This window comes from Adiantum capillus-veneris, chromosome 30 (assembly GCF_014529385.1).
Source record: "Adiantum capillus-veneris isolate H3 chromosome 30, ASM1452938v2, whole genome shotgun sequence".
NCBI lineage: Eukaryota > Viridiplantae > Streptophyta > Polypodiopsida > Polypodiales > Pteridaceae > Adiantum > Adiantum capillus-veneris.
Genome location: NC_140960.1, coordinates 58,910,711 through 58,922,800, shown reverse-complemented (window position 1 = coordinate 58,922,800; position 12,090 = coordinate 58,910,711). Strand labels below are relative to the sequence as shown.

Sequence of the window (12,090 nt, the reverse complement as noted above, 5' to 3'; positions counted from 1 at the left end):
CTATTTGAGCACGTATATTGCACCTTGCAGTATTATTGACAATGGATGTACGTTGAGTTGCGGAAACTACCATATGTACCTTTTGTGGAGCCGATTAGGCTTCTTTCTGGCAGTCCCGACCATTTATGAGACTTGGTTTAGAGGCCCTTTCTGAGACTAGGCTGGTTTCTTGTCTGCATAACCTTTTGTGAGGGTCGATAGCGTGAGGTTTTCTTGAGCTGGGGAATTCTCGAATGTTGAGATCCTTTCGGTGATACAGGTTGCTGGAGTACCCCTTTTTTGTGGCCTCACCATAGGACATGTATAGAGAGGGCTAGGTGCATTTGACGCCGTGCTGGCAGTCTTGGGTCAGCTTTTGACTTTTTATGCACAGTTAGTGGTTGATGCGCTTGTCTTATGCTTTGAGAGCATTACTTTTAATGCGTTACTGATCTCTTGTGACAGTTTTGGATTGAGATTCTGTCAGTTTTTCTGGGGAACTCTGTCGAATTTTTCCCAAAATTACCAGTGTTTATCGCCATATTATCTTTAGCTTGTAGCCATGTCATGTAGTGGTGAAATGGATATTTACAATATTCGGAAATTTGATGAGACGAATTTTGCTATCTGGAAAGAGAAGATTCAAGATGTTCTTATACAAAAAGGCCAACTGGATCCTATCATGGAGCGTCCAGAGGGCGAATATACAGATGTTGAGTGGGAGAGACTTGATGCTAAGGCCAAATCTACCCTCCGTTTGCATTTGGCCGAATTTGTGTACTTTACTATAGTTGGAGAAAGGACTGCTAGAGATGTATGGGATAAGTTGTGTTCCAGTTATGAGAACAAAAGTGCCACTAATAAGGTTTTCTTGATGAAGAAGCTGTTTGACCTTCGTATGAAGGAAGATGCACTATTTCTACTCACATCAATGAGTTCAGTGTCATTTTCACTCAGTTGACCACTCAGGGTTTGGTCTTCGATGAGAAAATCAAATGTATCTTCTTGCTATGCAGTTTACCCTCGTCTTGGGATACGTTCTGTACTGCGATTAGCAACTCAACACCTAGCACCGGTCTAGTGTACAATGAAGTCCTTGGGACTCTGTTTACCAAGAAGATTTGCAGGAAATCTATCGAAAACAAGAGGAACGGTGATACGTATGTTGCTAGTGATAGACAGAGGGGTCGCACTCAAAGTCGTGCCAAAAGCAAGGAACGTGGGGGCTCACGCAGTAAGTCTCGGGGTTCTATGCGTAATGTCGAGTGCTATCATCACTGCCATAAAAAAGGGCATGTAAAGAAGGATTGCAGGAAATGGCAGCAAAGCAAGAAGGATAAACAATCCGGTGACACTGCTAAGTCTGATGATTCAAACAAGGGCAAAGCAAAGTTAGAGGAGATCAATGTGCTAGAGTTTTCAAATGCTCCTATTGTAGAGAGTCTTCCATCGGTTGTTATGCCACTTACCTCTGACGTATTGGTCTTCATAGCATAACTACCTGTCGAGGCTCTTGTTACAGAAGATGCACAGTATGCACATAATTGGATAGTAGATTATGGTGCGAGTTTCCATGTGACACCACATCGAGAGTGGTTCTCTACTTATTCTCACTCTTGTGGCAAAGCGAGACTTGGTGATACTCATGAACTAGACATTGAGGGTGTCGAAAACATCAAATTTTATCTAAGGAATGGCACGCGCTTTACTTTATGTAATGTCAGACATGTGCCCAAGTTGACTAAGAGCTTGTTTTCTGTTGGCCAGCTTGATAAGTTGGGCTACAACACCACATTTGGCAATGGTTCATGGATAGTATGCAAAGGTAATCTTGTTGTACTCAGAGGTCAGAAGCATGGTACCTTGTACTCCATGCATGTGTCAGATGTTGGTCATGATTACATATCTATAGTCAAGCTGTCGTCTACTGAGTTGTGGCATTGCCGGCTAGGTCATATTAGCCAAAAAGGAATGAGAACTCTGACTTGTTTTGGCTACTTACCTGTCTTGTCTTGTGTTGATTTCCTGTTTGTGAGCAATGTATCTACAGCAAACATAGTAGGTCCGTTCACTTACCATTGAGTCAAAAGCGAGCTGAACCTCTAGATTTAGTACATAGTGATGTTTGTGGTCCTATGTCAACCAAATCTCTAGGGGGGGCTAGCTATTTTGTGACATTCATAGATGACTCTACTCGAAAGGTGTGGCCATATCCTTTGAAACATAAGGATCAAGTTCTTTCTGTGCTCCAAAAATTTTGGGCACTCATTGAGATCCAGTCTGGCAAGAAACTCGAGAGGTTGCGGACTGACAACGGTGGAGAGTATGTCTCCAAGGAGTTTGGCAATTTTTGTGCTAAAAGGGGGATTAAAAGGTAGTTTACTGCACCATACACACCAGCTCAGAATGGAGTTGCTGAGCGCATGAATTGTACGATTCAGGAAAGAGTCACAACCATGCTTTCTATGGAAAATCTCACACAAGGCTTTTGGGCAGAAGCCGTCTTGACCGCAGTGCACATTATAAATCGTTCGCCTAGTACGCCATTGAATGATGAGATTCCAGAAGAGTTATGGTCTAAACTTAAGCCCCACTATGACCATCTACGTGTTTTTGGTTGTGAAGCTTATGCTCACATGCCTAAACAACTTCGATAGAAGTTAGAGCCAAAGTCACACAAATGTATTTTCATTGGATATGGTGCAAATGGAGAGATGGGATATCATCCTTGGCACTCGAAATCTCGTCGAGTCATCCGTAGTTCAAATGTGATCTTCAATGAGTCGAAGATGCATAAACAACGTATCAAGGAAATAGAGGTTCGGAGAGTCACTTTTGAGGATGTTGCCTCAAAGACAGTGAAATCAACTCAGCGGGCTAGTGATGTAGCTTCCACTAGCAATGCTCCAGAGGGAGCGGATAGCAATGGTCAAGGAGTGAGACGGTCTATGAGAGTCTCTCATCCACCTGCGCATTTTGAGCCAGGTTTTGATTACATCATGTTTACCGATTGCAGTGAGCCAAGCTGCTACCAAGAAGCCATGATGACGAATGATGTGGTGAAGTGGGAGCAGGCTATGGAATCTAAGTATAACAGTGTTATTCTGGCTAATAACACTTGGGACTTGGTAGAACTGCCAAATGATGCGAAAGCTTTACCTTGCAAATGGGTTTACAAGAAGAAATTTACCTCGGGTGATCCAAATCCAAAGTACAAGGCTAGACTTGTAGCCAAAGGGTTCAAACAGCAAAAGGGAGTGGATTTTGATGAAATCTTCTCGCCTGTGGTCAAGATGACAATGCTTAGAACCGTACTTGGTCTTGTAGCGATTGAGAACATGGAACCTGTCCAAATGGATGTGAAGACAACATTTCTTCACGGAGATCTCGATGAGGATGTTTACATGCAGCAGCCTGAAGGGTTTGTTCAGGAGATCATTTCGTGAGGAGCTAGTATGTAAGCTCATTGATTTGGTTAAGGTACACACTGACGACAACCCAACATATGCTTTGACGAAAGGCTTAGCTTTGGAGCGGTTTACACATTGCAGTGAGTTGATGGGTATAGGTTAAAGCCACTAGATTGCTTCACATTTGTACATACCAGGTCACTTGGGCTGCGTTGGCCTTTAAGTGGGAGTTTGTTGGGATTCAGGCCAACTAGCTGGACATTCCACTTACTACTAACCCATCTACTAACTTAACCCATATACACTTATTCTTTAATACAAAAGAAGTAGGAGCTGCAACATGATAACGTTGCTGTGCGCTCCACCCAACAGTAGGTCTCTCTCTCTGCTCTCGCACTTGCACTCGCACACGCTACTTGCGGCACCTTCAAATGGGTGCACCCACATGCTTTGAAAATTGCGGCCAATGAAAGGACCTAGCGTAGAGAGAGAGAGAGAGAGAGAGAGAGAGAGAGAGAGAGAGAGACGCCATACATCCATCGTGATGCAGTTAGACATGAGAGAGTAGCCTTGAGAACTAGGGACACCTATTGACTTCACTTTCAAAAAAATCAATAGTAAGAAGATTTCGTTTATTGCCCCACATGCTATTAGCTGATGCACGCATGGTCCACTTTTATTTTGCATAGCTCATCCCCATCATGCTGCTTTATCCTGCTTCTCCACCTTGGTCACCTAGTCTGCCCCTAGCAAGCAATCACATCATGAATTTCTCTCATCCTATGCATCATCTAAACACACGCGAGAGGCCTTACATCTGTTAAAATAGAACAAACCTTGCAAGTCGTAATTCAAAGAGAGGTTGGAGGGGGGAGAGAGAGAGAGAGAACAACAAGCGGTTGCACAAGCGTCTTGAAAGAAAGATTCGATGATTTATTCAATTAAAACCATCCTCGGCATCTGTACCCCCTAGTACTCCCTTCGATGATTTTTTCAATTAAAACCATCCTAATTGCCTTTCCCCGCTTCCACATAAGTAGGATTTGCGTATGAAACAATGCTCAAAGTGCTCAGGCAGCGAAGCATGCTAGCTGAACAAGCACAACGTTTGCTGCCCACGCAGGTGTCTAGCAGAGACGAAGTCACAGCTTTCCACGGAACGTGCTCACTGCTACCAGGCGAGAGGGCCCTCACACGCCTAGGAGGCTGCTCCTCCCAGACCTTCAGTCCAATCGGGCCTTTCAAGTCAACTTCTCAGTACCGGCAGATCTTTCTTGCAAGCCAAAATGCAGTTCGGGGCAGCTCTTTCTGCACGCAGACCCTTATTTCCAAGGGCAAGGTGCACAGAGCGAGCAACGGTGGTTGGCTACAGCCTTTCTCGACACAGAAGCGCAGTTTGACAGTGTTTGCGGCACAGCATGATGCTGTGCGCGGGCTTGAACTTGGTGATTGTGAAGTGGCCTCTGGCAGCATCCATCTTATCGTGGGTCCCATGTTTGCAGGCAAGACCACTGCCCTTCTACAGCGAGTGGAAGAGGAGGCAAGTGCAGGCAGGTTTGCCTCCTCATTGCTTTCTTTGACACAGATTTGCAATTTTATAGAGACGATGAAATTCTTATGCTCATGCTAGTACGAAGAAAGAGTTGCTTTTATGTTACTTAGAGAAATGTGCACGGGCCTTTGCTAATAGGAAGAGGGTTGCTATTACTTACGTCCCCCCCCCCCCCCCCCCCCCCCCCCCCCCCCCCACAAAGCCCACGCCCCCGCCCCTTCCAAAAAACACACACGACACTACACACTGTGGTGGTGCCCGCGCGTGCAGGAAGGAGCTAAATATTGTGTACAAGAGGCCTTTGGGATACTAAAATAGCCTATATCTGTCACAACTTGTGACCACACTATGCGTACATACACCCAATGTAACACTTCCCACTACTCTATAGTAGCTGTGAAAACTACAACACCATCTGAGCTTCATGCTACACCAATAGGGGGGATTAGCAGAAACCGGACCTTTGTGATCTTGCATGCAACGCACTCTTAACTTCAGAACGGAGGCCAAAACGCGTCCGAAACGGAAATCTGGCTATAAAAATAATGTTCCAAAGATTGTACACACTCTGGAACCACACCATCTTCCACAGACATTGTTGAAATCGGGGATCATTGCCACGCCTCCCGAAAATCCTGAGGTTGAGTGTAGTACCAACACACATGGGAGAAGAATGGAGAAACCCTTACCCTCAACCACTTCTTCCGCTACTCTTGCTTGTCGGTCGTAAGCGCACACACACAACCAAGAGAGCACACAAAGGGAGTACAATTTGGAGTAGTGTAGTGTGTGTATTAGCTATACACAAGGTGGCATTTACGATGAGTGCAATTTGAACCACCGTGGATGTGTATAATGCCATGTAATGTGTCCCCGATCCATACTGAAAGATACAATGAACGTTTATATAGTCTAAGATAGGAGTGTCTCCATCGCTCGGCTACCTTGGAGGAGCTTTTTGATGCATCCCACTAGCTGCAAAGAGTATGCGGCAACTCCGACCAGAAAGCAGTCAAGGTAGTAGTTGTAGGGGAACACTGAGAGCAATCACATTGAGCCTTCCACATCATCTATATCACAATGTAGCAAATAATAGCAAAGGTTGTATGTCCTAGATGGAGAATCGAGATCAAACTGGTGCACGATGGATGGAAGCACATCAAGAGGTTTCTGTCCATAGCCCAAAGATGTAATCATGAAGACCAGATCTATAGATAACCCTCATATAGAGTATGTGACCTTGGAAATTGCAATAGCCATGTGACCGCACCCACATCTCATACCAATTCTAAGAAGCAAGCAACACACTACCCAACAAGCCAGCTGTGCATATGGGCATATACCAAACAATGGCATAGTGACTCCTCTTGTTGTGTAGTACAATGCTCACTTGCAACTTATTTAAGAAGCGTATGGAGTCCCCTTGACACAATTGATATGGGATTCTTGTGAGTGGCAGTGGCCTTGTATGCAAGTGGCCTTGTACGCAGTCTCTTTAGAGTGCATTGTTGGGCAGCAGATTCTTATGAGGCAGCACCACCCCCACCCCCCTCACGTGTGATTGTCTACGACGGTCCAAGGCACTGGTCACAACAGCCACTCTCTCACGCTTTTTTGTTGCAATGGTCATGCATTTGGAGACTCAGAGTCAATAGACAAATCAATTATTTCATGCAAATATTGCACATGCAGGCTTTGTGTTGGCACTTGGGATGCACGTGTTATTAGGTTCAGTGCTCTAAAGGTGCCACCTAATTCTGAATCATAAACTCTGCAATTGTTGTGGTACCTCTTCCAAATTTGATGCATGTGATTTTGCAAAGGACGAAGGTTCTCAGCTGGCTCCTACTTCGACACGTATATAAGGCTTTGTATATAAGGCTTTCTCTCAAAGATACCATCTTTCCCACGCCGACAAGTGTTTCTACCTTTATCAGTGGCGACTTCTCCCCTCTTTCAGGGTAGATCCTACTCTGTTTGGTGCTTTTGATAGTACTAATGAAACCGGCCCGTAGGGCGGTAGGCGTTGGCTTTCACCCGAAATTCTTTACTTAAAACACACACACAGAACACTTTGCAAAGAGAACCTGCGACGAGAGTTAACACTTGAATACACACATGGCTCGGAAGCTAGAATGCTCCGAGCAGACGCCGACAACCTGTAGGCCCCAAAAATTGGCGCCCCTTTCGGTATTTCTTTATTCTTTAGGAGGGTAAATTACAAGGTAAGGTCCTGGGAATCCTTCACGTGTATCCACCTAGATACCATTTGATTTGGCCAAATTTCGGCAGCATAACAGCCCCAAAACTTGCGCGAAACCAATTCCCCTGCTGGAACTCGCTTGCACTGGCGTATACCCTCTGATTCCTGTCCAAAAACAGTAAATTCAGCACGCTGTATTTACTGGTTTTTGCCCTGTTTTCAGCCCCAAACAGTCCCCTAATTGTCCTTTGCCAGTGGGGCATGATTCCCAATGATCCTGGCGTCCGTACGGCTGAAAAACAGTGAATTTACAGCGCATACACAGCGCTGATTTTGCACCTGTACGGTGAGGTTATGACCCTCACCAGTGCCTGCTTTGGAGCAGCAGTTAGCTACCCCTGTTCCTGCTCAAGGAGGCTCTTGCCTCAGCACAAAAGCATGAACCCACACAACTGTACATCAGTCAAATGAGTAGCCCTCTTGTGGGGCATCACATAACTGCACGTAGGGGAGAGAGAGAGCAGTGTGTAGTGTGCAGGGCATCACTCCTAGCACCACACTGTACATGAGAGGGAAAGAAAGCACTCCATAGCTCTTAACCTGTGACAAAAGCTGAAATGAGGCCTCTCCCAGCATAAAAATCAGCGCCCATTTTTCTGCAAGAGGAAAGTTCACCAAAATGTGACACTTGGCGCATTTTCAAGCATTTTCCCGTTTCGGGTTCGCTGCTTAAAAATATCCCAACCGACGCGTCAGTTGACTTCGCGGTAGAGTTATAAAGTGTTCCCCTAGTCATACCGGAGGTAATGACGCGAACACATTTCACGGCCCAAAATAGCAGTTCCCTAAATTTTAGGAGATGCTTCCGTTGGGCTCCCACTGGTCTTCTGACCATCTATCCTCATTGGAGCCGCATCCAAAAGTTCAATGTGGCCCAACTGTCGGATACTTTTTGTTGGTAGTCCCACCTTGACTTTACGCCTTAATTGAGTTCACTTCCTAGTATCCATCAACTTGCTAAGTGCGACGGGGGGACCTATATGATCTTGCTCTGAGCCTAGACATCCTCTTACCATACGAATTCCAGTGCCGACCATTTTTCCGTCTGCGGGTGAATCTACCGTTCACATTGGCCATACAATGTCCGACCGTTTGCTACTTCAAAAAGAGGGTCTTAAATAAATAAAATAAACCCCATTGGAAAGAAACCAACAACCAAGGTTAGTAGTTGCCACATCTCTGTGACATGGTTAATAACTGCCACGTCCTCGTGACATACCCCTCTCTTGAAATCGCAAACGTCCTCGATTGCATACCATAAATACACGCCACTGATGATCTTGTGCTATTCACACTCTTTTATCATCGCATGTATCCGCAAGAAAGGTCGTAACATACATAGATACAAATGACTTAATGAGGCCTTCATACTTTTGCCATTTCTATCTATGGCACTGAACTCATATGTACATTTGATGTACTAGCTCTATCATTAGCCCTCCTATGCACACGTTGGGTTGGGGCATAAGTAGGCTGTAACCCAAAGGCTTCAAGGTAAAGCTGCAATACATTTGGTGACTCTGACAGTTCATGCTCTTCCATCCACTTTGCATCCATAGGCGGATAGTTCTTGAACTTCACCAAATAGCGTCTTGCAACTTGTCCTTTAACTTTTCTGTCCTTATGTGCCAAAACTTGCTCAGGTACCAGGATCTCATCAAGTTCCTCAACTTCTGGCTGATCCTCAACTGGCATATCTTCTGGCACATCACCCACGAAGGGTCTTAGAAGACTCACGTGAAACGCATTATGAATCTTCCACGCATCAAGCAATTTCAGCCTGTAAGCCACATCGCTGATCTTCTCAAGCACTTGAAAAGGCCCATAGTAACGCATGCTGAGCTTAGGAAACAGTCGTTCCTTGCCCTTCATCTTCTTTAACCTTGCCTTTTCGAACCTTAAGAGAACCCAATCACCAGGTGATAGTACCAATTCACGACGGTGACGATCAGCAGCCTTTTTTTGTTTTGCCTGAGTCTTCTCCAAGGCAACTTTAATCTTCTTATACATCTCATCCATGTTCTCAACATATCGATCTGCCTCAAAGATCTTGTCCTTTGTGTGCAAAATGGGAGGAACCTTTTTGCCGCCTTCAACAATTTCAAAAGGTGCTTTGCCAGTAGACGAATGCACCGTATTATTGTACGCATACTCAAGCATAGGCAAATACTGTTCCCACTTGCCCTTATTATTTGACACATAGCATTTCAGCAGATCTAAGACAATAGAATTGGCCTCTTCTGACTGTCCATCAGCTTGTGGATGAAACGAAGACGAGAACTTGAGCGTAGTACCCATGTTCTCAAACAATCCTCTCCAGAACAAACTGGTCATGCGAGGATTACGATCACTGATAATCGATTGTGGCATACCATGGTACTTAAACACATTGTACATGAACAAGCGTGCCATCTGATCAGATTTTATCTTCTTCCTGACAGGGATAAAATGGGCCTGCTTGCTGAACTTGCAAATAATGGTCCATATACTATCATTCCCTGTTGGCGTCCTTGGAAGATCAAAGATAAAGTCCATAGCAATGCTTTCCCATGGCTTATCCGGAATCGGCAGTGGTTGTAACAACCCTGGTGCCTTTTGCCTGTCAAACTTGACCTTTTGGCAAACTATGCATGCTCGCACAACGGCATCCACATCTCTCCTCAAGGTAGGCCAATAGAAGAACGTCTCTACCGCTTTAACTGGTGCATCAATGCCACGATGCCCTGCATACGGTGGGACATGACTCTCTTCCATGACCTTATGTCGCAGTGGCCTAGTGACACAAAGTCTGCCATGCATCATCATAAAACCATCTCTGAGGAGGTAGTGCTCGTGATGTTGCCCCTCTTGTAATTGTTCAAAGATCCTTGCAAAATCTTCATCAGCAGTATACTGTTCCTTCATGTCATCTAACTCATGATGATAAGGAATTGACACAGCTGAAATTTGTGGCTTTCTTGATAACGCATCAGCCATAACATTCTTCTTGCCTTCCACATGCATAATCTGGAAGTGGAACATGGAAAGAATGTTTGCCCATCGCATATTCTTTTCGGATAACTTTGACTGTGTCAAGAAGTATCGCAAGGTCTGATGATCTGTTTGGACAACAAAATCAGCACCTAAGAGGTAGTGCTTCCAGCTAGAAAGCGCATGAATCACGGCCAAGAGCTCTTTCTCATAGACTTGCATAGTCCTCTCTGGCCCTTGCAAAATTCGGCTTTCATAAGCTACTACCCGTCCATCTTGCATTAGCACTGCTCCGATGCTACTGCCACACGCGTCACACTGGACCACAAATGACTTCCTGAGATCTGGCAAAACAATAACTGGATCTGAAGTCAAATTTTCCTTTAAGAGACTAAAAGCTGAAATCTCTTTTTGGGTCCATCTGAAAGTGACCTCTTTCTTTTGCAATGCGTGAAGAGGCGATGCTATCACTTCTGTAATAAAGAATCATCTTTCTGTGTACTTGATTTTTGCACGTGATGTCTCAGATAGTGATCAGTCAAATTTATCTGTGTTAGATAAAGAAAGGTCAGCATTTTTGCAAAAGTTTAGTGACTATTTTTTTGATTCATTACCGTCGCAATTGCCGCCAGAGAGACCTGAGGACCATCGGATAGATTTGGTGCCAGGGTGTAGCCCACCAAATAGACCTCCCTACAGGGTTAGTGCGGCGCAGCAGAAAGAGATTATGGGCCAGGTTGAGGAGTTATTAGAGAAGGGGCTGATTCAGCCTAGTTCTTCACCCTTTTGCTCCCCAGTACTCCTAGTGCAGAAGAAGGATGGCTCATGGCGCATGTGTATTGATTACCGTGCGTTGAATAAGAATACCATCAAGAATAGGTTTCCTATTCCTTGCATTGATGATATTCTCGATCGTTTAGAGGGTGCTGCAATTTTCAGGAGGATAGACCTGAAGAGTGGGTACCATCAGATTCGTATAAGCCCAGAGGATGTGCACAAGACTGCGTTTAGAACGACATTTGATCTTTATGAGTTTCTAGTGATGCCGTTTGGGCTAACAAATGCTCTTGCCACGTTCAACAGAATGATGGACCGGATTTTCCGCTCGCATCAACAGTTTGTCGGAACATTCTTCGATGACATGATTGTGTATTCAAAGAATGAAGAGGAGCATAAGCGTCACTTGACCATTGTGTTCGAAGAGCTGTGCAGTCACAGGTTACTTGTCAATCCTAAGAAAAGTGAATTCTTCCTCGAAGAGATCCACTTTCTGGGCCACATAGTCTCAAAGGATGGTGTAAGAATGGATCCCGCAAAGGTCGAAGCTATCAAGACATGGCCAGACTTGAAGAGTGTGCACGATGTCAGATGCTTCTTGGGATTGTGTTCCTACTATAGAACCATGGAACCATGAAACCGGCCTGTAGGGCGGTAGGCGTTGGCTTTCACCCGAAATTCTTTACTTACAACACACACACAGAGCACTTTGCAAAGAGAACCTGCGACGGGAGTTAACACTTGAATACACACATGGCTCGGAAGCTAGAATGCTTCGAGCAGACACCGACAACCTGTAGGCCCCAAAAATTGGCGCCCCTTTCGGTATTTCTTTATTCTTTAGGAGGGTAAATTACAAGGTAAGGTCCTGGGAATCCTTCACGTGTATCCACCTAGATACCATTTGATTTGGCCAAATTTCGGCAGCATAACAGCCCCAAAACTTGCGCGAAACCAATTCCCCTACTGGAACTCGCTTGCACTGGCGTATACCCTCTGATTCCTGCCCAAAAACAGTAAATTCAGCACGCTGTATTTACTGGTTTTTGCCCTGTTTTCAGCCCCAAACAGTTCCCTAACTGTCCTTTGCCAGTGGGGCACGATTCCCAATGATCCTGGCGTCCATACGGCTGAAAAAC

At 45.0% G+C, this 12,090-nt stretch overlaps 1 protein-coding gene across 1 annotated transcript in view; it reads left to right on the top strand.

Moving 5' to 3' along the window:
• The first annotated feature begins 4,423 nt into the window (after window positions 1-4,423).
• Window positions 4,424-12,090, top strand: part of LOC147418028 (thymidine kinase-like) — a 48,974-nt gene continuing 41,307 nt past the window's right edge. Inside the window, exon 1 of the mRNA XM_086507425.1 lies at window positions 4,424-4,943. Within this exon, the coding sequence (XP_086363551.1) occupies window positions 4,447-4,943 (497 nt within the window). The 5' untranslated portion in view covers window positions 4,424-4,446. The remainder of the gene's footprint in view (window positions 4,944-12,090) is intronic.